The 27,813-nt window shown below is 43.4% G+C and overlaps 2 protein-coding genes across 9 annotated transcripts in view; one reads left to right on the top strand and one right to left on the bottom strand.

Moving 5' to 3' along the window:
* The window catches only part of GRB7 (growth factor receptor bound protein 7), an 81,386-nt gene extending 79,733 nt beyond the window's left edge, over window positions 1-1,653 (bottom strand). Inside the window, exon 1 of one of the 2 annotated variants that reach the window (XM_069953211.1) lies at window positions 1,023-1,653. In XM_069953211.1, coding sequence (XP_069809312.1) covers window positions 1,023-1,193 — 171 coding nt within the window. In that variant the 5' untranslated portion in view covers window positions 1,194-1,653. The remainder of the gene's footprint in view (window positions 1-1,022) is intronic. The other variant, XM_069953213.1, reaches the window with a different exon arrangement.
* LOC138772665 (nuclear factor 7, ovary-like) lies at window positions 45-27,085 on the top strand. Of its 7 annotated transcripts, none has more exons than XM_069953219.1 (4): window positions 45-275; window positions 14,384-14,488; window positions 23,428-23,538; window positions 24,474-27,085. In XM_069953219.1, exons 2-4 carry the CDS (start codon window positions 14,438-14,440, stop codon window positions 25,464-25,466), a joined length of 1,155 nt encoding a protein of 384 aa, XP_069809320.1. In that variant the 5' UTR covers window positions 45-275; window positions 14,384-14,437; the 3' UTR covers window positions 25,467-27,085. The 7 variants fall into 7 exon arrangements, with proteins under 7 accessions (XP_069809320.1, XP_069809319.1, XP_069809318.1 ...); XM_069953218.1 differs by lacking the exon at window positions 45-275 and adding an exon at window positions 13,300-13,562; XM_069953217.1 differs by lacking the exon at window positions 45-275 and adding an exon at window positions 13,301-13,567.
* The last annotated feature ends 728 nt before the right edge of the window (window positions 27,086-27,813 follow it).

Below are 27,813 nucleotides of genomic sequence, written 5' to 3'. Positions count from 1 at the left end.
TCCTGAAAAGATATAAATTGACAAGAGGGCGTTTTCATTTTTATTTGTCAACAAGGCGTGATCAGCATTGATTGGACAGTGTGAAATTGTCTAGGGACACTCCTCCTTGCCAATGTGAAGGGTAACACCCAGCTGTCAGTTTTAGTCCTACGTTTCCAGGAGGAAGAAGAATGGAACGTCAGACGAGAGAAGAAAAAAATAAGAAATATGTTTACTAAATCATTCCCGTGAAACGGACCACTAAAGGAGTGGAAGTAGTGCAACCCCTGCCCAAGGTAGGTGTTTTGGGGGGTGTTCCTGGGCGGGGCTTAGATGACCTGATTTTGTGACGACTGGTTTCGGTACAGGGTTGTTTGGTGGTATCAACGAGCAGTAATGATATGGACTGTCTATGCATAGTGCCTGTCCCATGTAGCAGAGTCCATATTATTATTTGACTTTGTGGCATTGTGATCCGTCATTTTTATAGTGGGGCAAATATTGGAAACTCTTCTTCAGTGTTCCCTAACCTGTGGTTCTTCATTGGCTGTCAGGCCATGATGGGAGTTGTAGTATGCAACAGCCACAGGTTGGGGAACAATGCTCTACTTAAATGATGTCTATGAGTGCAATCCCCTACAAAGGCAAATGCTCTAAGTGTCGATATGCTCACGGCCACTTAAGGGGGTACGTGAAACATGTATAGCACGCTTTTAATGGAAGTTTCTAGGGTGGTCAAATGGGTTTAGTACCCCCCCATGGGCACCACTTAAGAAGGTATCTAATAAATGCCACAGCCCCATGACATTAGGAAGCAGCAACTGTGCTATTATTATAAGCTGTACCAAACTCTGCTCTGCTACGTGCAGCAACCTCAGCACTGGTACATGCATGTGTCACAAACGTCAGCACACTCCGAGCTGCCTTGTTTGCTCGGCTACAATATGGCTGCTTTACGAGGGGCATTAAAGAAGTGAAAAGTTTTCTGCCGTGTGTCCCCTTCCCCACGTGCCATCTGCATGCTGGGGGTGTCGTGTTCTTACCTTATTCTCAATGAGCAGCTCGCATACTCTCTTCTCCTTCGAGACTCTGTTTTTTCCATTCCTCTTTTGAAAACAACACAATAATTGTTCCAGGACATTCCTCCAACAAAGCCCTCTGTTCCTCTGCCACCCAACTGGGTGAGAAGTTCTCCTCTCCTCGCCCAAAAACATGGGGCACTCTGCACCACTCTGACTCCGGCAGCCAAATAAATTAAAAAAAGATTAGGCTTGTGTACGTCCGCTTTCCATGTCTTTGTCAACTTGTGACGACAAGAGGCACTAAGCTGCGGTGTCAGTAGTCCTAGAGGTTCCCAGTACTGTAGCCAAGCATCACTAACACCTCGGGGTTGTCCAGGTGCTGTACCCAGAAATCTGACAGCTTCCTATCACCCTCTCTGTCCCCAGCCTGTATACGCCTGGGACTCTGCAGTGACGAGGAGTCTCAGTTGTTGACACAAATCACACACATAGTGATAGCAGACAGAGTCCAGACAGTCCAAAATATTCTGCTCTCCACATGGAGACTCAGTCGCCCTTCACAGTATTTTGGCCCTAACAACTCAAACACATTTAGGATTCGACTGCAAGCTCTTGGGAACACTTGTCTCTTCTTGCACTGATCTTAACATTAACCCCTTAGAGGGTTTTGTGCTAACCAAGCTTTAATGGTGCGGTTATAGTACAAAGTGCTTGCTTCCTTATCTTCAGACATTGCAGATCAGTGTCTTATCGAGTGTTTTATTAAAGGGAGCGTATGTCACAGGGCATCAACCTCATAACTAACCTAACGGAGCCGTGGGCTTTATGGCTTTTCGAGATTTTCTGATGATCTTCAATTGGCAATATCGTTTAAACAGTACATCAGGTAAAGGAAAGCCTTACTGTCCTTATTGCATGGAGTTCAGACTCTCTCTTTCTAAGTCTTAATGGTTGCAATTCAACAGAGGCACAGAAGGTTAGAGGTTATTATCACACAAGGTAGCCCAATTTCTTAAACGCTGCAAGCCAAATAAAATGTAAACGGGAGTTCGATATTACAATTACAATATAACAATATTCAACCTTTTAATTTTTGTATTATGAGTCCTGTTTACCTCACAGGAGAATCTGTCTGTGTTGCCTCACACAGTACCACACCCATCTAGTACTTCTTTCCCCTTGACTAGTGTTGAGCGAGCTTGACAAAATGTTCGGGTTCGGCAATGTTCGAACTCTCAGCATTTGACTCTTGGCAGCTGGAAAAGTTGGATGCCGCCCTAGAGAGTCCTGGTAAACATGTATATAACGATAGACTATAGGCTGTATCTATGTTATCCTGGCAGCATCCAACTTCTTTAGATGCCAGGAGTCAAATGCCAAGTGTTCGCTCAATACTACTCTTGACGACTCTCTCAGTCAGTCCAGCATCTAGGAAACCGTTGCCCGTTTCTCAAGGGTTCTGCATCTCCAAAGACTCATTTTAGAATATCTCAGTTCAGGAGACTCAAGCCCCTACTATGCTAAAAGGTTATTGGCCATCCTTGGCTGATTACTGGCTGCCCAGGCCCATAATGGTTTCAAGTAATAGGACATGATAAAAGGCAATGATCAGCTGACATGTACAATGTCGGCTGATCGTGATTGTTTAGTGATCAGTGTCAGTGATGATCTGCTGCGCATCGTTCGGTGTAATAGGAGTGGTGACAGCAGATCACCACTGACTCCAATGGGCAGCCCGGACAATCTAAGGATCCTTCAGGCAGCCCCCCACTCTCTGTCTGTTTGTAATAGCACAAGCAGCGAATGGGGAACAAGGGGGAAGTGACCGCTGAGCTGAGCTTCCCCCTCATTATCGTGATGTGTAACATGGCCTTTAAGGCGTTTATTGGATTTAATTGTGTCCCACTCCTCAACCACTCCTTTAGCTTTGACTGCTACCCTTTAAGGCCCCTGTCAAGCTGCCCTTCTCACTATTTACTATCCGTAGATTAACCCAGTCAGTGCTCAGTTAAGCAGGTTTCTACCAGACCCAGATATCAAGGCCCATGAAACCAGTACCAGAAACCAGTACCAAGGCCCCAGTACCACTTCTCCAAGCCACGTCCCCAGCCTGATGAATAACCAATATCCCACTAGAATCTTTATCACCCATAGGACTGGCACATACGACAGCCTGGAAAAAGCTGTATACTTCCTGCCACTCCATGCCGACCACTCCCAAAGCCCTGGCAGATATTAGACTTTAGTTGTCCCCACATCAGTGACAGCTTACATGATAAGACCATAGGCCTACACCTACTACTTGTTGCCCATTTGTTAGCTCCCTCTTGTCCCGCTGATATGGCCACATCAATGTAGACCAGCCACACTGCTCTCCTCTTTCAGGGATTCACTTACTGACACAAAAGCCTCACCATCATGATCATGGACCTCAAGTTTACCAAATTTACAGGGCCTCTACTGCTGACGTGAAGCGTAGCAAGCTAGCTACCTCAATTTAACCAAACTTGGCCCACAAATTGTGCAGTCCCAAAGCAGTCCAATCGACCACCTCTCACAGCTTACCGTGCTTCCCCAATATGGAGCTATATATCTCTTCTTTGGTGGTGTAGTACAGTGACATCACCCCGGTCCATCTATCAGCCCACACCAGGATCTTCTTGGGCCTAGCTTTGCCTCTAGGCCTCATCCAGTCCTCTTCTCTTCTTCCTTTGTCCTTCTACCACCAAAGGGCCACCACCGAACCTGCAAACACGCAGAACGTCTATATAGAGCAGGCATGGGGAACCTTCGGCCCTCCATCTGTTGCAAAACTACAATTCCTATCATGCCTGGACAGCCAAATCTTTAGCTTTGGCTGTCGAGGCATGATGGGAATTGTAGTTTTGCAACAGCTGTCGGGCCGAAGGTTGCGCTTTCTTGTAATTTCCTCCATTCAGGTTTAATACAATGACATAATAAATTGCTGGAGTCTGGGCAGTTGTCAGTGATGTAATATGTGATCCTTTCAGTGCTTTACATTGAGGCGGGGGATTTCTGGCAGGGCCTCCAGTCTAGGGCCTCTCTCATTTCCTACCTGTGTAACAATAGACCGCACATTCAACAAAAGAGCAAAACGAAATGTAATTGTGTCCAACCAACGCGGAAAGTGATACACATTGTTTGCACAGCTGCCGGTGGATTGTGATATAGAATTAATAGAGTATTTGTTGTCTTGCACACTTATACGCGTACGTGTCGGCCATTACTCCAGGTGTCTCGGGGGAATACAGGCATCTGATACTTTCTCGAAGTGAAAGTACTGGGTAAGAAAGATAAAAGTAACTGTAAACCTGTCAAAGGGTGTAAATTATCTCTGCGGTGGCGATAAACCCAGCACGTCTGTACATTATACTTATATGCAAGAACAAAAGTGCTGATGTCATACAGAACAATAATGCACCTCCTGATCTGCCCAGCGGCAACCGCACAGTGACTGCACATAGCAAACTACACCGAAACTGCAAACCTATAATGGTGTAACAATCCTCAATCCTTATTGAGTGCAACCTTGTCTGACGGGTTAGGGACAAACATAAAAGTATAAAAAAGCAGTACTCACCTCACCAATCCCCTGCTACTGCTATACTGATAGGGCCCAAGACCCTTCTGATCTTCACTTCCTGACCCCATCTTCACACACATGAAATGCATTCTCAACCCATCACATTAAGTTTTCTTAAAGGGGTACTTCGGCGCTGATAAAAAAAAAAAACAATCAATTAATCATAAGCTTAGTTTTTACATTTACCATTGACCCTCCTGAATCTGTCTCTGTTTGAATTTCCCACCGTTTGCAGGTCCCTGAAGCTCCAGTTGGTGTCTTTATTTTTTCTTTGCTTCCTGGTTTGGGCTTTCCCATGATGCACTTTGTGTCCTGTGATGTCTGACTGTTAGATGGCTTACTGTTTGCGCAACCACTCAGCTGAGTCATCTGACAAAGGGAGGCTGGCTTAAAGGGATAGTGCTTCCTCAGGGATGTCACATCCCTGAGGAAGCCGCTTGGCGGCGGAACGCGTGGGGTGACTCTTGCCTATCTGACCCGTTTTCTACATTGTAGGACTACATATGGTGATCGTTTTTATTTCTCTGTCCAATACCTAAACCACAGTGTGTGTGATGTGACTTGTTACAGGGACTCTACTTGGACAGTTTTGTTATATCCCAATATTATTCATATGGTCCGGGGTCAGTGTGGTTTTATAGATCTGGCTGGTACGCCGGCAGGTCTTATGTTGACATTTTAAGTGTTTTTAATGTAGGGTAGTGTTTGGGGTTTGTCTCCCTTATTGCTTTACCCCTGCATAGTCTTTTTGTTATGATATTTTCTATAATGTTATAAATAAAGTATTTTTTGTGATGTGCTACCTCTTTGTGCATATGCTTTTTTCTTCTTGGGGAGTTATGTGTTATTTATATGCATTGGTTTAGCACTCCTTATTTATAGCGGTGCCCACTATTTTTATACATATACTATTCACATACATAACACACATTACAAAGTTGTATAACTTTGTAATGTGTGTTATATTGTGAATAATTGTTTAGCGCCGCACTACCCCTCTAACAGGGCTTAGACCCGCCTCCCTCTTGATGATGTCATTGTCACAAAATAATTGCCACAGAGCAGCCTGGGGTCACCAGTCATTAGGTAAGAATGAGTTTACTTCACTTCCTGGTGGGGATTGAGGGGGCAAAAGATAGGGAAGGGGGGCAGATAGGTGACTGAAGCATATTACAGAGTTATATAACTTTGTCATGTGTTTCGATTACTAAGAAAAAGTTTTTCGCTGGAGTACCCCTTTAAAGGCGTACGCCAGCGAAAAAATAATTCTTTTAAATTAACTAGTGCCAAAAAGTGCCAGATATATGTAATTTACAGTACTTATCAGCGGCTGTATGCCATGCAGGAAGTGGTAGCAGAGTTGCAAGCTGGAGGCACAGCCTTGCCAAGGGTCCGGAACTTTTCTGGTGCTGAACAGCATAAGTTGTAGTTACTACCAGATCGATGATAGATGTAGTGGACAACAACTCTCATCAGTCTGGTAGTGACTACAACTTGTGCCGTTCAACGCCAGAAAAGTCCCAGACCCTTGGCAAAGCTGTGCCTCCAGCCTGCAACTCTGCTTTTGATCTTCTACCGGGACCCCCCGGCCCCGTTGACTGGCTGCAAGAGGCATTTTTCTGATCAAGCGATAGGCGATGTCGCATTTGTAGCACGACCATCCAAGGTGAGCGGCTTGTCAGCCATAGATCTACTCCAGTTTGCGGTAACACACTATGTGCCCCCCGGTATTTTCTATTTTTTTTTTTAAGTTGCATGCAGGAAGTGGTGTATTCTTTCCAGTCTGACACAGTGCTCTATGCTTCCACCTCTGTCCCTTACAGGAGATATTTTTGGGGGGATTTGGTACTGCTCTGGAGAGTTCCTGACATGGACAGAGGTGGCAGCACAGAACACCGTGTCAGAGTGGAAAGAATACACCACTTCCTGCAGGGCATACAGCAGCTGATAAATACTGGAAGACTGGATTTTTTTTTTTTAAATAGAAGTAAATGACAAATCTTTCTGACACCAGTTGATTTTAAAGATTTAGTTTTTTTTGCTGGAGTATCCCTTTAAGCCAATACAGGGACCAGGAAGTGGATCAGGGGGACATCAAGGTGAGCACTGCCTCCCAGGAATAGGATGGCTGTGAGCTAATCATTCAATATAAAGTCTGTGGGGAGGATTATTAAGAACGGCTTGTCACACACCAGTCTTAAGTAATCCCCGCCAGTGTAAGATCACTCAGGATTTATACCTGATAAGTCCCAGGGCATCTGAGGCTGAAATGTATGCCAGCTCAGAGCTGGTGTAGATTTCCACTATAAAATATGCCTGCTAGCAGGAGTAAATTGTAGTAAAATTTGGCGCCTAGGGCATCATGATGTCACCCCCGAATATAATACCACCACATACTGTGCTTTCCAAATCTGGTACTTTCAGACATGTACTTACTGAATGTAATACTGGCACATATTGTTTCCCTGAAAATAATAACGCCACATACTGTACCAGCAGACTATAATACTGTCACACACTGTACCCTCTGACTATAATACAGTCACACACTGTACCCTCTAAATATAATACTGCCACACACTGTACCCTCTGAGTATAATACTGTCACACACAGAACCCTCTGACTATAATACTGTCACACACTGTACCCCCTGACTATAATACTGTCACACACTGTACCTTCTGACTATAATACTGTTACACACTGTACCCTCTGACTATAATAATGTTACACACTGTACCCTCTGACTATAATACAGTCACACACAGAACCCTCTGACTATAATACTGCCACACACTGTACCCTCTGAATAAAATACTGTTACATACTGTACCCACTATAAAACTGCCAAACGTTTTTTCTTTCTATTAAGTACAAAAAATTTTTAACTCAACAAAAATGTATCCAATTAGAAAATAATACTACCACACACTGTGCCCTCTGACTATTATACTATCATACACTGTGCCCCCTGACTATAATACTACCACACACTGTGCCCCCTGACTATAATACTACCACACACTGTGCCCCCTGACTATAATACTACCAAACACTGTGCCCCCTGACTATAATACTGACACACACTGTGCACCCTGAATGTAATAAGCCCACACACAGTATCTTCTGAATATAATACTGCTATACTTTGTACCCTTTGAATATAATTCTGCCACACACTGTAAGCTCTGAATATATTACTGACACACACTGTGCTCCTGAATACTGATACACACTGTACACTAATATAATACTGCCACACACTGTGCTCCTGGAGATAATACTGATACACACTGTACCTTCTGAATATAATACAGTCGCACACTGTGCGTCTGAATATATTACTGCCACATACTATATCCTCTAAATATATAACGGCTACACTGTACTCCTGAGAACAATACTGATACACACTGTGCTCTTGAATATAACACTGACACACACTGTGCTTCTTGTCATACTGCTATACATTGTACCCTCTGAATATAATACCGTCACATGCTGCACACTCTGAATATAATATTGCCACACACTGTGCTCCTGAATATATTGATACACACTGTACCCTCTGAATATAATACTGTCACACACTGTGCGTCTGAATATAATACTGCCACATACTATACCGTCTACATATATACTGTAACTGCCACACTGTACTCCTGTATATAATACTGATACACACTGTGCACTCTGAATATAATACTGATACACACTGTGCACCTAAATATAATACTAATACACACCGTACTCTCTGAATATAATACTGATACACACCGTACGCTCTGAATATAATACTGATACACACCGTACGCTCTGAATATAATACTGATACACACCGTACGCTCTGAATATAATACTGATACACACCGTACACTCTGAATATATTACTGTCACACACTGTTAGCACTGTAGCCTTGCAGTACTGAGGTCCTGGGTTCAAATCCCACCAAGGGCATCATCTGCAATGAGTTTCACTCTCTCCATGTTTGCCTGGGTTTCCGCCTCATATTCCGGTTTCCTCCTATTAAACATACAGATAGGACCATTTAGATTGTGAGCCCTAATGGGGACAAGGACCAAAGCCAACAAACTATGCAGCGGAATTAAATAATAAATATACTGTAATAATACTGTGCTTCCTGAATATGGTACTTCCAGCCACTGTACCCTCTGAATACAGTACTTCCACACACTGCTGGGTTTTTATAGTCCTTCATTGTCGGGAAGCTGGATGCAGATCACATTAGCATTCTGTGAAACGAATGGAGACATATGGCGTGCACAAATAATAATGTAAAAACAGTATAAAACATATCCACCTAAGAGTTATGTCAAGGAGAACATAAAGAAAAAAGTTTCCCGGTGTAAACCTATGTTAATGCTATAATACACATCTCAGTCCTACATACAGTATCAGGCCATGTTCACATTTTGTATAACACCGGCTGTTTTGTGCCCCAGCCGGATTCACTTCTGCTGAACTCGGATGCAGGCGCACCCGTGCAAAGACGGCCGTGATTTATACAACACATACGTTGTGTGAACATGGCCTGACATTGTGAACCATAATGTCATCAGCGCATAACACCAAATGACCACAAGATGTCACTATTGTGCTGCTTAAAAACTTTCATCAAACATTTTTGTCGTGGCTTATACAGAATGAATTTACTTGCAGTGATAGAAGCCGCAGTGTAACACACTGAGAAAAATTATTTCTACTATAATAAGCAAAAATACTAATTTTTTATAATATTTTATTACTAATTAAAGTTTACTGTGTGAAACGACAGTTCCCTCTATGACCTGAGCGATGGTATGGATATGCTGGGGGTTGCAAGTGAATGCAGTATTATTGGGACACAGTCAGACAGGGTACTGTATACTGTATATTGATATCAGTGACTCAAAGGTTATGTTGTCTATAGTTGTTATTCTTCATTATCTGGTTTTCTTTCAGCTATATACCACATTCGCACTCCATTATATTCTCCTTTGGCTTCTCCCTTTTGCAACAGATCCCGATCCCCTATACGAAGAAAGGTTCCTCATACTGCCACATAATGTTAATATTCTCTTAATATAATACTGCCACACACTGTGCTTCCTGAATATACTACTACCATACACGGTACTCTATTATTATATAATTGTCATACATTCTGCTTCCTGAATGTAATACTGCCACACACTGTGCCTCCTAAATGTAAAACTGGCACACCTATTCTCCAAAATATAATACCTCCACACACTGTGCATCCTAATATCTTAATATCACTTGGATATGGTACTTCCAGACACACAGTACTCTCTAAATGTAATACTGCTATACACTGTACCTTCCAATACTGTAATAAAACACACTGCCCCCTAAATTGTCTACTGCAACATACTGTACCCTCAGGATATAATACTGCCACATACTGTACCCTCAGGATATAATACTGTCACACATTCTATATAATAGTTACATATTCTACCCTTAGAATATAATACTGCCATACACTGCACCCTCAGAATATAATACTGACACACTCTATTTATGAGCACCCATTTGTGCATATGTTTTTTTTCTTTTGAAGTCTGCATGGTTTTATATGCATAGGCTTAGCACTCGGCTTATTTTAGTCATGCCAATCCTAATATTGATCTCCTTCCTGTGTATAATTCACCGCACTCAGCTTCCTCCCTGTATATATCCTTGCACACAGCTTCCTCCCAGTATATAGCCCTGCACTCGGCTTCCTCCCTGTATATATCCCTGCACTCAGCTTCCTCCCTGTATATATCCCTGCACTCAGCTTCCTCCCTGTATATATCCCTGCACTCAGCTTCCTCCCTGTATATATATATCCTTGCACTCAGCTTCCTCCCTGTATATAACTCATCACACTCAGCTTCCTCCCAGTATATATCCCTACACTCGGCTTCCTCCCTGTATATATCCCTGCACTCAGCTTCCTCCCTGTATATATCCCTGCACTCAGCTTCCTCCCTGTATATATATATCCTTGCACTCAGCTTCCTCCCTGTATACAGTATATTCTTGCCCACAGCTTCCTCCCAGTATATATCCCTGCACTCTGCTTCCTCCCTGTATATAATTCATCACACTCAGCTTCCTCCCAGTATATTTCGCTGCACTCAGCTTCCTCCCAGTATATTTCCTTGCACTCAGCTTCCTCCCAGTATATTTCCTTGCACTCAGCTTCCTCCCTGTATATATCCTTGCACTCAGCTTCCTTACAGTATATATCCTTGCACTCAGCTTCCTCCATGTATATATCCCTGCACTCAGCTTCCTCCCAGTATATATCCCTGCACTCAGCTTCCTCCATGTATATTTCGTTGCACTCAGCTTCCTCCCAGTATATTTCCTTGCACTCAGCTTCCTCCCTGTATATATATCCTTGCACTCAGCTTCCTTCCAGTATATCTCCCTGCACTCAGCTTCCTCCCTGTATATATATCCTTGCACTCAGCCTCCTCCCAGTATATGTCCTTGCACTCAGCTTCCTCCCAGTATATATCCTTGCACACAGCTTCCTCCCAGTATATATCCTTGCACACAGCTTCCTCCCAGTATATATCCTTGCACTCAGCTTCCTCCATGTATATATCCCTGCACTCAGCTTCCTCCCAGTATATTTTGTTGCACTCAGCTTCCTCCCAGTATATTTCCTTGCACTCAGCTTCCTCCCTGTATATATATCCTTGCACTCAGCTTCCTTCCAGTATATATCCCTGCACTCAGCTTCCTCCCAGTATATATCCCTGCACTCAGCTTCCTCCATGTATATATCCCTGCACTCAGCTTCCTCCCTGTATATATATCCTTGCACTCAGCTTCCTTCCAGTATATTTCCCTGCACTCAGCTTCCTCCCAGTATATATCCTTGCACTCAGCTTCCTCCCAGTATATATCCCTGCACTCAGCTTCTTCCCAGTATATTTCGCTGCACTCAGCTTCCTCCTTGTATATATCCTTGCACTCAGCTTCCTCCAAGTATATATCCCTGCACTCAGCTTCCTCCCAGTATATATCCCTGCACTCAGGTTCCTCCCAGTATATTTCGTTGCACTCAGCTTCCTCCCAGTATATTTCCTTGCACTCAGCTTCCTCCCTGTATATATATCCTTGCACTCAGCTTCCTTCCAGTATATCTCCCTGCACTCAGTTTCCTCCCTGTATATATATCCTTGCACTCAGCCTTCTCCCAGTATATATCCTTGCACTCAGCTTCCTCCATGTATATATCCCTGCACTCAGCTTCCTCCCAGTATATTTTGTTGCACTCAGCTTCCTCCCAGTATATTTCCTTGCACTCAGCTTCCTCCCTGTATATATCCCTGCACTCAGCTTCCTCCCAGTATATTTTGTTGCACTCAGCTTCCTCCATGTATATATCCTTGCACTCAGCTTCCTACCTGTATATATATCCTTGCACTCAGCTTCCTTCCAGTATATTTCCCTGCACTCAGCTTCCTCCCAGTATATATCCCTGCACTCAGCTTTCTCCCAGTATATATCCTTGCACTCAGCTTCCTCCATGTATATATCCCTGCACTCAGCTTCCTCCCAGTATATATCCTTGCACTCAGCTTCCTCCATGTATATATCCCTGCACTCAGCTTCCTCCCAGTATATATCCCTGCACTCAGCTTCCTCCCAGTATATATCCTTGCACTCAGCTTCCTCCATGTATATATCCCTGCACTCAGCTTCCTCCATGTATATATCCCTGCACTCAGCTTCCTCCCTGTATATATCTCTGCACTGAGCTTCCTCCCAGTATATATCCTTGCACTTAGCTTCCTCCCAGTATATATCCTTGCACTCAGCTTCCTCCCAGTATATATCCCTGCACTCAGCTTCCTCCCAGTATATTTCGCTGTACTCCGCTTCCTCCTTGTATATATCCTTGCACTCAGCTTTCTCCCTGTATATATATCCCAGCACTCCGCTTTCTCCCAGTATATATCCCTGCACTCAGCTTCCTCCCAGTATATATCCTTGCACTCAGCTTCCTCCATGTATATATCCCTGCACTCAGCTTCCTCCCAGTATATATCCCTACACTCAGCTTCCTCCCAGTATATATCCCTGCACTCAGCTTCTTCCCAGTATATTTCGCTGCACTCAGCTTCCTCCCTGTATATATCCCTGCACTCAGCTTCCTCCATGTATATATCCCTGCACTCAGCTTCCTCCCAGTATATATCCTTGCACTCAGCTTCCTCCCAGTATATTTCGCTGCACTCAGCTTCCTCCCAGTATATATCCCTCCACTCAGCTTCCTCCCAGTATATATCCCTGCACTCAGCTTCTTCCCAGTATATTTCGCTGCACTCAGCTTCCTCCCTGTATATATCCCTGCACTCAGCTTCCTCCCAGTATATATCCTTGCACTCAGCTTCCTCCCAGTATATATCCTTGCACTCAGCTTCCTCCCAGTATATTTCGCTGCACTCAGCTTCCTCCCAGTATATATCCCTCCACTCAGCTTCCTCCCAGTATATATCCCTGCACTCAGCTTCTTCCCAGTATATTTCGCTGCACTCAGCTTCCTCCCAGTATATATCCTTGCACTCAGCTTCCTCCATGTATATATCCCTGCACTCAGCTTCCTCCCAGTATATTTCGCTGCACTCAGCTTCCTCCCAGTATATATCCTGGCACTCCCCCAGCAGGAAGTGACGTTGGTGCTGTCCCAGTGCTTGGAGATGGAGGACTATGTGATGAGGGGAGGTGGCTACCACAGGCCGCTCTCCACTCCACATCAGCAAGGCAGAAACGAAACTCAGCAAGCAGCAGGTCCATGAAAGCGAAACCAGTCTTTGCTGGAAGGCAGTCTGCTGGGAGATTAGCATATACAGTCAGCCGAAGACTGACAGCCACTTTCTAGGAGCAGCTGCCACAGTGGAGGAGAAGGAACACGAAGCATTGGACATGGTGCGGTATGTTCTTACAGGTATTCCCATCTTATAGGATATGCCATCATTTTGTGACCTACCTCTGGGACCCCAATCCCAACAAAAAGAGACCTGTGAGTGCAACCCCTTCACTGTGTTCCCTTTAGGTCTGTACCACAAGCTGCAGATGGCCCTATTCACTTGAATGGCGCGTCAGCTTTTCTGGATAGCAGGCTGTGCTGAATCAGCTCTGCGGTGCCTTGTTTTTAGGATCACAGGGGTCTAGTAATCGGGACCCTCAATGATCATAAAGCGATGGTATATTTTAGCGTTACTAGAGGGAACACCCCTTTAAGCATTATTAAGTAAACATGTCCCATTAGCTATTTATACTGTTTATAGGTCCCTTATATGTGTGTTGGTCTCGCATTATTAAGACTCTTTACACAAAATACATTACATTTAACTAAAGTTCTTAGTTTTTTATTATTATTCTGTTCTGATCTGAGTTAGTGGTGGGCTTGTGACTGTACAGGGAAGCCAATCTGAACAAGAGGATCTGCAGCATAATAGTGTGACGGGATAGTGGACTCCCAGAGGACGATACAGAAAAGGTGCAGTCCCTGACTATAATGTGTCATAGCAGCTAGGGAACAACAGGTTGCATATGACTAGAGAACGAGGAAGGCGGCCTCCTTTATCTCACGCCACGTCATGTGTTTACTGCACAGTCATTTTAGCTGGGTGAAGAAGAAGGATTCATGCCAAGAAGAGGGTGTTTAACCATTCAGAAGTAGAGACTATACGCTGTGTGTATGTGGGATTGTATATTTTATATAGCATTTTCTATATGGTTTTTAGGTTTTGAAGGAGGGACAGCTATCCTACTATAGCAGATAACCAGAAAGTGGTACCATGGACTCTATGGGGGCAACTCATCCCGAATCTTCACAGCAGGATCACAAGGTATTACTTCTAAACTTTTATTTATTTACCATTTTACGTGGAGTGGAAGCAGTAAGGGGCAACACAGGCCTCTCGGCTGCCAATAACAATTGTGTTGGAAACTGCAGGGCTGTCCAAGCCCTGGCCCCCGCTTCCACCGGCTCTGATCCAGCTCCTGCACACACAACGCTATTGGTACAGCAAGAAGCAAGATGGATGGGGATAGAATTGCTTATCTGAGCATCTTACCCTACTCGATCTAGTGATTGAGCAACCAAACCCCAACCACTCAACTTTCGACACATCAAAAGATTTTATTAAATGACGGTAACACTTTAAGACAGGTGTGATTTACTCAAAAGGCACCTAGACATGCCGTCCTATCTCAGGGTAGCATAAACTAGTGACAGAGAAGCTGTACAGAATGATGTATCACTTACATTGTTCTGTGCAGTTGATTTGGAGATATCCTCCTGAATAATATAGACAATAAGCAGTCCTCTTATTATGTGCATGAGCCCAGTAGTCCTGGATATTCATGAGCAACAGAAAACTCCACCCACTAGCTGCTGATTGGCAGTTATCTCTCAATCAGGAGCTGGAGGGCGGGGGGAGGGGTGTTACAACAATCCCATTTTCCTGCATATTAGGATAATTTATGCTGCCCTCATTTAGGGCATCATATACAGAGTGACAGATACATTTTAACTGTCCCAATGTTGGCCTTTAAAATGCTGTTAACATGGGGTGTCTGTCTCCAGGCCGGGGGGAGAAAAAATAAGACATCCCCCGGACCTCCCCGGAATACTCACATCCTTGCAGGATGGGTGGCGGCGTGCAGCAGGATGTGCTGGCAGGACAGGCAGCGGCGCGCAGTAAGATGTGCCGGGGGAGGGGCGGCAGCATTGTGTGTTGGGCTGTGTGGCAGCGTGCGGCAGGACGTGGGGGCAATGGACCAAGCTGCCTGTGGCACGGGCAGTGAAGCTCCACGAGGGGATTAGGTGAGTCCTGGGTGGCGGTGGCTTGCAACGGGCGGCCTTACTTTCGGGGGGCTCCCTAGTATAGGGTAGGGGGTGCCTTATTTTCGAGGGGGAGGGGGCGTCTTATTTTCGGGAAAACACGTACATAGTAGAATTGGGAATAAAACACCTTTTCATGGTTAGAGAGGATCACCATGATGCCTCAGAAGTTTGAATGCATAAAGTAGCTTTCATTAAGTTGTAGATCTTCTTTTCGCTTGTTCTTTGCTGATTTTGCCAATGAACTACAGATTCTGTGATTCTCAATTTATAAATAAAGTGAAGAAAAATTGTGCATTTCAGACTATATAAAATATAAATGATATTAATGAGGTTGAAGACTGATGTGCCTGACATAACAAGATGGACAAACAACCATGTGGTTTACATTTAAGAGGTACAGATTCACTAAAATCAGAGTCTACGCAGTAAGGGCCCTATTCCATGAAACGATTATCGTTCGCATAATCGTTAACGATAAACGATCCAAACGATTGCTATTGCGAAAGACCTGAAATCGTTCACCCATTTACATGGAATAATAATCGTTACTTATGATTGTACTTGCGGTCGTCACTACTGTGAACGACCGAACGATGCGAACGAGCAATGATAAAAAAAAGATCAACGATTTCTCGTTTTGTCGTTAATTGTTAACTGCTATTCAACCGAACGATTATCACTCATGGTGCGTTTACACAGAGAGATTTGTCTGACAGATCTTTGAAACCAAAACCAGCAACAGACTATAAACAGAGAACAGATCATAAAGGAAAGAATGAGATTTCTCCTCTTTTCAAATCCATTCCTTGCTTTGGCTTAAAAAATCTGTCAGATAAATCTGTCTGTGTAAATGGACCCTTAGATTCGAATGACTTAACGATAATCAGAAAGATAACCGTTCCGTGGAACAGGGCCCTAAGGGTTTGTTCACACTGAGTAAAACGGCGGCTGAATCCGACCTGCCTCAGTGTGTCAATGGGATGCCTTGCACGCCTCCGCTCTCCGCCACTCTCCGCTCAAAGAATTGACGTGTCAATTCTTTCAGTGAAAAGCTTAACGCACCCTTGGTGGGATGGGGAGTTTTCTCACTATGGTGGTCAGGGGAATCTGAGAGAGTGCAGGGTTGGATCTGCTACGTGAGCAGGTGACAGAAAAAGCAGCTCTGTAAAAAATTATAGAGATCAGAAAGCTACTTCCTGAAACTATCAATATAAACACGAATTGTAAATCTGACCAAATGGAATATGGATATGAGGACCAAGACCAAAATAGTCTGGAAAAGCTGTATGGTTATCGGACGTTTTTATCCATTTCATGGTAAAGCATGATGATACCTTAGTTGATAAAGTTAATAGCTCTAAAATGAAGGTTCCTAACAGGATATTGTGTCCTTCTCTGTGTAGACCAACAAGAGTGATGCACTTGTTGACCCAACAAGACTCAAGAAAGAAGTGGTGGAACCAATACCAGATGTACCAAAGCTAACGATCCATGATATCAGAACCCAACTTAGCCATATGCAGATGGTGTCATGGCAAATAGTCAGTAACATTCAAAGCAATATTAACACGATGCAAAAGAACCAAGCTCTACACCAGTTAAATCTAGCTAAAAACTACCAGGACTGTCTTCACTTGCTTAAAATAGAGGAAGAGTTAAGGTTGGACACCTTTAAGGAACAAGAAGACCAAACCATGCAAAGGCTGGAGGAGAAAACTTTACAAGTGGTGCACCTTATGGAACAAATCCAAAAGGCAAAAACAATGGACCAGCTAAGTGTCATTGAAGATGAGTTGAAGACATTGACGAAAGATGAAGAGGAGGTGGATATAGGTAAGCCACCTTTGCACCTCAGAGTCTGGAATAAGATGATGCATATAGTAAAACCAATACCAGAATCAATAACGTTTGATCCGCAAAGTGCTCATCCAAATCTCGCCTTGTCCCCGGACCTCAAACAAGTGAGATTTGAGCCATCTCAGAAAACACTGAAAGGGACTACACAATGTTTCGAGCCAGGGCTATATGTTTTAGGGACACCAGGGTTTCAGTCTGGCCGTCACTACTGGGAAGTCAATGTGGGCAATAAAAGTAGTTGGATCATTGGTGTTGTAAAGGAATCAGTGGAACGCAAAGGAGTATGGGAGCTGAATTCATCCAACGGCTTTTGGGTTCTACGTAAACAAGATGACTATGTGTATTACTGCATCGGAGACACTTGCAAGATCATACAATGTGATTTCTTTCCTACGAGGATTGGGGTCTGCTTGGATTTATTTAAAAGTAACCTGGTCTTTTATAACGCCAGCACTACAGATGTCATTCACCAAATGTCTCTTTGTTTTGTTAAGGAGACCCTGCTTCCCTTCTTTTGTCCTGGAGTTCCAATAAGAGAGGACGATTGGGGCCCACTAACTATATGTGCCTAGCATCAAGTGGGGATTCTTTAGTGTATACCTATTGTCCTTCCTGGGATTTCTAAATCATTGACTATTAAGTCTGGGGACTGGTAGAATCTGATCTTTGAATTCAGTAGTGGGATTGGTAGACGACCGCCAACCCTACACAATGAAATACTTGATATGTAGCCCCACTGTTTACTCTCATACAGTATCCCTGTCGTTTCCACTAAAAAAATACTCATCTCTAAGATGTCTAGTTGGGCAATAAAAGTTTTTTTTTCTGGCTTTTGACTCTTCTTCCTTATTCTAGTTTTCTAACTATAACGATGCTCAGTCTAAATGTGTTTTTAGATTGGCAGTCTTGCCAATCTTTTCCTTGAAACATTCTGTAATGTAGTAACATGAGTTGGTCATAAAAGTCATTACTTCCTGCCTTTATTGTTGTACTCTTACAGGGTTTGATGGTCTAACTAATTGATTACCTTCCAGCTGATATGATATGTCAATAACAGGCAAGTGGGTCAAGGTGGGCAGCACATATTCTGGGTCAACAATCCAGGTCAGTCACAGTAGTATCTGTACACCAGGCAAAGATGGAATCCAAAGAACATACATGGGTCAATATATGAATACAAGAAACAAATTCAACACACCTTCGCTATGGATACTAAGGAACCACAATAATGCAAAGGCACCAAGGAGTGGATGTAGCAGCACTACATAGGTGTCATTGAGGTAGGATATGTAGAAGAGGTAGAGATAAGGGATGGTCGCAAGCCCTTTAAATAGCTGGGAGAGTGCCCAAGTGCCTCCTACGGGCCAGATCAGGAAGAGCGGAGGCAAAGACAGGAGCTAGATAGGTGACAGGAAGAGAGTGGGGTGTGGGACAGAAGCCAATGGTGATGGCAACTGCACTGGTGAGAGCCAACCACTGACGTTACACCTAACCACTGGGGGCACTTTACACTTGAGGGTTAACTTCTTCCAACTTCTATACCAAAACCTTATTATTATGCCAATTAGACATGTCATTTTATACAGGCTCTACTATTGTTATTAATGTAGAGATTGTACCTTATTCCTTCTATTGCAGCATAAGATGTAATGAAAACGTTATCACATTTGTATCTGATAATTCATATTCAATATTTACTGCTCTGTGAGTGATCCGGTTTGTTTGCTGTTCCTGTGCTGTTCTTGTAGCAAGCAATATATTTTTGGAGCCAAACTTGGATCAATGACGCATTTTGGACAGAAATCCTTAGTCATATAGTGGCTGTGACATTCTACTCCCAAGATTTCAGACCACAATTGAATTATTTTACCATTACCTTGTGCTGCATCTAAGGAAAAGGAATGGGACTGAAGTGGCAGTGACTGAGACCCAGCAGTTGCAAGAAATCTACCTAACCTTAAAGAGGTTTTCCAGGTTATTTTGACATTCCCTCTACTGATTTGTCTTATCATATAATTAATATGTCTCATTGGTTTCCATTAGCAATTTTGTCACCAGCCCAGATGTGTGGTGACGTCCCCGACTCTAGCTGGTTATTTAATTAGCAAGCTTTCAGAGCCTTACAAACGGCCCTCCCTGAATATGGGATGTCACATGACACCCCATTCCAGGGTGGGCTTGTTGGTGGGGAGGAGGTCACATCCACCTCCTGTGTAATCACTAAGACACTCAACCCCGCCACAACCACCCCCCCCCACCTGTGCCATCACTCTGATCCCCTTGGCCCCCCTTCCTATGTAATCATTCCGATCCAAGATCACTCACCCCCACCCCCGGTGCAATTGTGTCTCGGCAATTTTATCAATCACCTGTACTCAGCCGACAGGCATTCTTTGTGCGAGGAAGGAAAGATTTCTTTCTTGCTCCACATAGAGCGCCTGCCAATTCAATCACCCAATGAAACTTGATGACGGGCGCTCTGTGTGGAGCAAGAAAGAAATCTCTCCTGCTCTCTCCTGCTGGAGAGCTTGACACGACTATTATGATCATGTGACCCATCTCACAGCCAAAATTGCCTCTAGTTGTCTCTAGTGGTAAGATTCCTTTCCTTAAAGGGGTATTCCACCCAAAAACAAAAAAATGAAATGCTCCCAAACCTGGTCTTCTTATTCACCAAGTCCTCCTGAGTATTTTGAGCTGTCTCCCGTCTATCTAGCTGCTGCCGTTTCTGAGTTACAAGAATTACATTTCCAAGCATGCATTGCTTCTCAGTGCCAACTGCAAATATCTATCTATCTAGATTAGAGAGAGATAGATTAAACAACTATGTTTTCTTTCCCCCAATACTACTCAGGAGGCTTTCACTGTTCTGTTGTTTCCCTGCCCCTTGGACAGGTGCTCACTGATTGGTGTGATGTCAGTGATGGGTGGGGTTACAGATAAGGTGCTACAGCCTTCCTGCCAACAGAAGAAAGAGATCATGTGACCTTGGTCCCAAAAGGGAGGGGGATGAAAGAGGAGTGGAGACAAAGTGGACCAGGAAGTGAGGATTTTCTGTAGCCTCAGTGTGTGAGTCAGGATGTGCTGCAGACAAATGGCCCAATTCATGTAAAAGAAACGTATTGCAAACAAGCTTAGATTATGGAACAGGGTTAAATATTTCGTAAGTGGAGTACCCCTTTAACCCCTTAGCAGCCCATTACTTACCTGGTACGTCATGGTGCCGCGGGGGAAGTTCAGAGAGGGGTCCCGCCTCTTTTAGCCGGCGCGGGTCCCGTTGCCGCGCCGACTAATTAAGCACTTCAATGCAGCTGTCAAACCTGACTGCTGCACTGAAGTGCTTTATACTTCATATCCCTGGTGTCTAGTGGGACAGCAATGGGTCAGCAATGACGCAATGATGCTGATCCCGGCTCGGCAATACATTGCACTGGCCTGCAGCAGACCAGTGCAATGTATCACCAATCAAATGGATCTTTGCTGTGTATATACACAGCATTGATCTCTATGAGAGATCAGTGCTGTGTATATAGAAGTCCCCCAGGGGGACTTCTAGTTAATGTAAAAAAGTGTTTTTATTAATAAAAAATCCCCTCCCCTAATAAAAGTCCAAATCACCCCCCTTTTCCTATTTTATAAATATAAATAAACAAATAAACATGTTTGCTATCGCCGCGTGCGTAATCGCCCGAACTATTAATTAATCACATTCCTGATCTCGCACGGTAAACGGCGTCAGCACAAAAAAATTCCAAAGTGCAAAATTGCGCATTTTTGGTCGCATCAAATCCAGAAAAAATGTAATAAAGAGTGATCAAAAAGTCGTATATGCGCAATCAAGGTACCGATAGAAAGTACATCTCATGGCGCAAAAAATGACACCTCACACAGCCCCATAGACCAAAGGATAAAAGCGATATAAGCCTGGGAATAGAGCGATTTTAAGGAACATATATCTGTTAACAATGGTTTGAATTTTTTAAAAGCCATCAGATAAAATAAAAGTTATACATGTTACATATCGTTGTAATCGTAACAACTTGAGGAACATGCATAACAAGTCAGTTTTACCCCAGGGTGAACAGCGTAAATGCAAAACTCCCCGAAAACCAAACAAATTCTGTTTTTGTTTTTCGTTTTTTTTCAATTTGACAGCGCAAATGATTTTTTTCCGGTTTCGCAGCATATTTTATGGAAAAATAATGCCTGTCATTGCAAAGTACAATTGGTTTCGCAAAAAATAAGGGCTCATATGGGTCTCTAGGTGAAAAAATGCAAGCGCTATGGACTTTTAAACATAAAGTGGAAAAAGAAAAATTGCAAAAACGAAACGTCTGCCTTCTGTAGACAGGATATGCTACAGGCTACACAATAATAGCTGTGAGAGAACCCCTTTAAACTCCCTGACCTATAAAAGGTAATAAGATTCCTACTCTGTCCGGGTGTCTTATCTCTCTGTCAATAGAAAGTAGCTCTACAGATGTTATAAGCCACTCCTGGTGCTTAGACCTTTAACCAGTAACTCAGTTATGATGGGGGATGAGCAGTATCTTATTTCAAGTACCTTAAACAATCTTAGTGAATACTCTGTGAATGAATTATTGTGTACAGCACAGTATGTAAAGAGATGATCAGATTAACATGGCCATCTTCAAGGGCATGTTGCCTGTGACCCTTCAGTTTTTTTTACTTTTAGGCTGAATAACATTACTTCTAAATTCACTTGATTAAAGGAGAAGTCAGGTGAAAATTTTTATTAAAGTATTGTATTGCCCCCCAAAAGTTATACATGATTATGACATGTTTGTTTTGGGCAGCTGTTGGCTGCCCAGCCCGGACATATGCTTTGTGTGCTAAGGGCCTCCATATTGCAGTTCTTCTCTGATTTATGAGAAATCCAGCAGGGAAGCCATTTAGCAATTTTTCTGCAGACTCTGCAGGACCTTCCACATGTGACTATAGGTCCTACGGAGTCTGCACTAACAAGAATGTTTTTTTTTTATTTAGACCAAGCAAGTGGAGATCTTGAATATAAGTAACTGGAATACAAAGTATGAAATAAGCTATATAAGTGTTCAGGCCTCTCCCATGCAGCAGTCTCACATAGAATGTCACTCTGTAGTATCTTTTGACTTGGCAGTCACCATATCTGTTTTTTTTAATAGCCTACCTGGCAACATTCCATACTAAGCTGAATCCAGGCAGCATTATGATAGTTTTAATAGATTATGCATGGCTACCTAGGGCTCTAAGGCTGTAACTAGACATCTCTCTATAATTGCTCACGTGTATAGGGCAATGGTTGAGATCTTTTTACCAATTCTGGAGAAGGAGATGGACATATCAACATTCAAAACAAAGACGTTGGGGGTCCCATTCTGGAGTTCTGAATCATCATGTGGGTAGGGGATAAGTTAATTTCAAGAGACTGTCAGTAGGTTTCTGCTGTCATATCTAAGGGTAACATGAAGTAGTGACAGAGAAGCTGAGCAGAATGATGTATCACTTACATTGTTCTATGCAGCTGATTCAGAGATATCCTCCAGAATAACATGGACAATAAGTAGTCCTCTCCGTTATGTGCGTGAGCTCAGTAGTCCTCAATATTCATGAGAAGCAGAAAACTTTGCCCACCAGCTGCTGAGTGGCAGTTATCTATCCATGCTGTTAATAAACAGTCAACTGTCAATCAGCAGCTGGAGGGTGGGGGGAAGGGTGTGGCAACAATCCTATTCTCCTGCATATTAGGAGAACGGCTGAACAGAATGATATAAGTAATACACAGATCTGTTCAGCATTTCTATCACTAGTTTATGCTGCCCTCATTTAAGGCACCATAAACCTAGTGACATATTTCCTTTAAGTCAATACCCTTCAATAGCTGAACGTTCATGTGTATGTGAGGACAGGAGAGATCATTTTCATTCAGTTATTGAAGGTGTATGGTAACCTTACACATAAGGATTGTGGAGAACCCCTTTAATGACCAAGAATCTGCATTGCTTAGCTGTAAATAGTGGGATCTTGTCAGATGTGAATTTCTATTTAGTAATGCCGAATACAATGATATGTATTTTTCAGGTAGAAAGCAACTTCAACATAGAATGCACTAGGAAGAATCAAGAAGACGAGAGCACTGCATCCCCTCAGATGGATGAACAAGATAATGCACAACAGAAGGAAGAAGAGAAGGTATTGTCTTCCATTACACGCTGAGTATCTGGGGTTTAGATATAGAGGGTTCAGAGGCAGAGATCACATCTGAGGCCTAAGTGGACCCAAACCCCCTTCTATCATCCAGGGAGACACCAGTATTTTACATAACCCATGTTAGGTGAGAGGCAATGTAAAAGGTGAGAGGCAAGGTGAAAGGCACCACTGTATTTGCCTTAAATGGAATTTATAAACCAGACCCAACCTGTTGCCTGGGCCAACTTCAATATACAAAGGTGAGTTTGTAGATGAGTTGTAAAGAAGAATCAGACTAATGGTATCCCCTGGCTTGTCATAATTAGAGATGATCGAACATCGGAAAATCGTAGGTCCAGGCGGTCCCCGGGCATGCTCCTCCTTCTGCACGGACCGGGAAGGCATCAGCAATCAAATGCAGTAGGTTCGAGAATGTTCGAGTTCGATCGAACCTAAGATTTTCTGATGTTCGATCATCTCTAGTCATAATAGGGCTTGTTTCAGAACCATGTTAAGGGTCTCCATCATAGATTCTGTCAAAAAGACTAGACAAAATAACACAGCATGTAGAATTTTTTATGCCCAGTGACATACACCAAACCAGAAATCCCACTGACCCCATTATAGTCTGTTGGGTGAATTTAATTTACCCTATTTTTGTAATGCCAAGTAGAGATGAGCAAACTTGACAAAAGTTCAGGTTAGCAGAAACCTGAACAATGGGCATTTGAATCTTGCGTCCCAAAGACGTTAGATGCAGCCTGAGGACTGCCTGGAAAACATGAATATAGCATGGATACAGCATGGATTCGTGCGAACACAAACTTTTGGCAAGTCCGCTCATCCCTAATGCCAAGCACTTGATTTATCTGTTCCTTTCCAACCAAAGGTCTTTAATGATGAACAAGCTAAGAACCTGCCTTTTGCCTTCTCCACAGAGTCCATCATGTCTTGTCCTTCAAGAGGATGAAAAGACCCAAGTTTCTCACCGACGGGCATACCTGAAGGAGATAGCATGGAAGATGTTTCAAGACTATGAAAAAAAATTATATACATTGCACTTTATTGGAGATCTCCAAAGGGAAAAGCTAAAAGAATCCTTTCATCACCTCCACCAGTATCTGGCAAAGGAGGCGGAAACATGTATGACCAAACAGAAAGATTTAGTAGAAACATCTATTAAGGATTCGGAAGTCAAAGTCCAGTCATTGTTAGGCTTTTCCACCTCTCTTACCAATCTTCTGGTGAAAATGGAAAACGGAGAAATGGTGATGACCACAGAACAACTGAAGACACTCAGAGAATACCTAGTGGAGGTGTCCAAACTTAGCGTGGCACAAACGAGTCCATTATCACCTTTCCAGGTCCAGGAATGGAGAGGAATACGGCATATTGTCAGACCAGTGTCAGATTCACTACAATTCTACCCCAACAGTGCCCACCCTAATCTATTCATATCAAAGGATTGTAAACAGGTGAGATACACCTCCATCCCTCAGGTTAGATGCATCAACGCCTACTTCGAGCCAGGGCTTTATGTACTAGGACTGCCTGGGTTTAACTGTGGCCAACATTATTGGGAGGTGGATGTTGGCCATAAAAGCAACTGGATACTTGGTATTGTGAAAGAGTCAGTGCCACGAAAGGTGCCACATAACATAAGCATGAACAGCGGGTTCTGGGTGCTGCGCAAACAAGACAACAACGTCTATTATGGATGTGACCTCTCAACCCTTAATCTTGCGACCTGCCCTATGAGAGTCGGGGTGTTTGTGGACGTTTCTTGTAGTCACATTGCTTTTTATAACGCAGATACCACAGGGCTGATTTTTAGGATTTCTGAATGTTCCTTTACTGGATATCTTTTTCCCTTTTTCTGTCCGGGGGTCCCTGTAAAGGAAGAAGATTTGGCCCCCTTATCTCTTTGTTAGTAACTCTTTGTCGAGTCCGATCGTTCGCGTTTGAAAACCAGTGGCTGAAGAAGTTGGATGCAGCCCTAGGGAGTCTGGGAAAACATGGCCTAAACAACCTATGGCTGTTTCCATGTTTTTGAGGACTCCCTAGGGCTGCATCCAACTTCTTCAGCCATCATTATTTAAATGCCAAATGAATGGACTCGAGCATGCTCCAGTTGCGCTCATCTCTAGTAACTTTGTGTGAATTGTTGGTGATAATAAAGAGAGACAGAAATTCTCAGGACAATTCTAATGACAATTCAGTCAACTCATCATTCAAAGACGAAACACTTTTATACACACATTTTGCTGTCTATCTTTGTAAGGGCCTTATTACACGAGACGATTATTGACTGAACAGGTTGGTTCGTCGGCCAACTTTTCTTCGCACCTCTTCCTATGTAATAAAAAATTTGGATGATGGAAATAAAGGGCTACAAGAAGGATTGCCAGATCGAGGCCCCATGCCAAGCCATGTAATAGATGCAAATTCCCGAGATCAGCATTCTTATAGGGCAGGGGTCAGGATACAACCCTAAATACATTGCAGCTAGAGCTTCTATAATACAACAGACTTGAAGTCATCCATCAGGACAAACACTATAAAAAGGTTGTATGTTCTAGTGACCATAACTTTATTGTTTACATATAACAACTGCACATCACGTGTATGGTTCTTCCCACTTTGGACATTTATGGCTGATCCACAGGGTGTCTGAATGACCAGGTCTCCTACTATGGGGATGGGCTACTAAACCATGCTTAGTCAAGCCAAGTCCTGGCCACCTGCAGCTGTATATAGAAGAAGTGGAGTCTATGGAAGTTTTGTTGGATTATATTGATGCCATAAAAGTGGGGATATCTCAGGGATATTTTAGTCTAAGGCTACAAACACACCCGCCGGATCCGCAGCGTATTTCACGCTGCAAATTCGTAGCTAAATCCACTGTGGATCTATAGCCAGTCATTCTCAATGAGAAGACATATGCAAGTATGTAAAGAGATCGCCCCGTTAACCCCCGCCGGCTGGAGCATATACTGTACCTGCTCCAGGATCCGGCCTGCTTCAGGGGTTCCCAGCTCAGCCAATCAGTGTGCTGCGGCGAGGCAGCAGCTGCGGATCTGGTGTGTGTTTGTAGCCTTAGGGATATTTTTGTGAAATCACCTTATTGCACAAAAGAAATTCCAATAAGATATTAACTTTGAAGATTTTCATTATAGATGAGCAAACCTGATGGAAGTTCAGATTTGCACGATTTGAATCCTGCTGCCCGGAGAAGGTGGATGCAGGCCGAGGACTGTCTGAAAAACATAGGCTGTACCCACCTTCGCCAGCCGGAGAGATTCAAATGTGAGTTCGCTCATCTCTAGTTTTCATGCTCAGTACAGTAGATGGTGCAATGGTGATCTGCCATGTGACTACCATCGTAACCGGTACACCAATAGTTATGAGCCATATGCAACCGGGTCTATGTTCAGCCTGATTATATACCAATGTCTTTTATTTCATTGACTATGTTGTGCAGATAATGTAACAGGACCTGTGATATACAAATCTATTCTAATGATAATGAATAAAGATTCTTTAGTACGTCCGGCAGAGACATTATTTCCTACTGAGCCTGTGTGGATTCTCTCGGTTGCAACAGATTTGGCTTAGGGCAAAACTGAAAAAGCAAAGTCTAAGGAATTTCCAGGTTTTAACCCTTCAACTACTAAACAGGGATCTTGACTGTGCTGTAGGTAATCCCTAGGTAGCTACCTCCATAACAGTTGATGTTAGCTGACAGCATTTAAAGTAAGAAAGTTTAGAGGTGGTGGAGTGTTATTTCAGTAGCTGGGCCGAGGTCAGGACAGGCTGGATTTTTATGTAATGGTAAATGGACAAAAGGTCAGGAAGTCAAATGTGGTCGGGAAACAAGCCAGGGTGGATCCATCCTTGGGCAATAGGACAGAAGGAAGAACTCTGAACAGGTACTGGCCTTTTAAGAGGCATGCGCCGGCAGAATGTCATACTAGGACAACTACCAGGCTACATCTATAAGTACACAGAGATTTTGAGAATGTAGCAAGATTTCCAAGTATCCACCTATAGTTGGGTCACATGCAATGTGCTGTACTTATGTAATCCACATGAGTCTGCTCTGAGGGCTTTAAAGCAAATGTACCAGGGGTACATCGCTTTTCTGTTTTTACCATGAATAGACCGGCGCCGGAACGGGGATTACGGTCCCGCTGTCTTTTTTTTGATCCGAAGCCCAATTCCCGCGCACTGTACCTGTCTATTGCCAAGCACTGGAGGCAGGCCGGTCTGCCCCCAGTG

Source organism: Dendropsophus ebraccatus, chromosome 14, assembly GCF_027789765.1.
Source record: "Dendropsophus ebraccatus isolate aDenEbr1 chromosome 14, aDenEbr1.pat, whole genome shotgun sequence".
In the NCBI taxonomy this organism is placed as follows: domain Eukaryota; kingdom Metazoa; phylum Chordata; class Amphibia; order Anura; family Hylidae; genus Dendropsophus; species Dendropsophus ebraccatus.
Note: the sequence above shows the minus strand (reverse complement) of the source record. Positions and strands in the feature narration are given on the sequence as shown.

Excerpts from the sequence above, each read along its gene's own strand:
- LOC138772665 (XM_069953219.1), top strand. The coding sequence starts at position 14,438 with ATGGACTCTATGGGGGCAACTCATCCCGAATCTTCACAGCAGGATCAC. Across the intron at positions 14,489-23,427 it reads CTTCACAGCAGGATCACAAG|GTAGAAAGCAACTTCAACAT; the intron begins GTATTACTTCTA and ends TGTATTTTTCAG. Across the intron at positions 23,539-24,473 it reads AACAGAAGGAAGAAGAGAAG|AGTCCATCATGTCTTGTCCT; the intron begins GTATTGTCTTCC and ends CCTTCTCCACAG.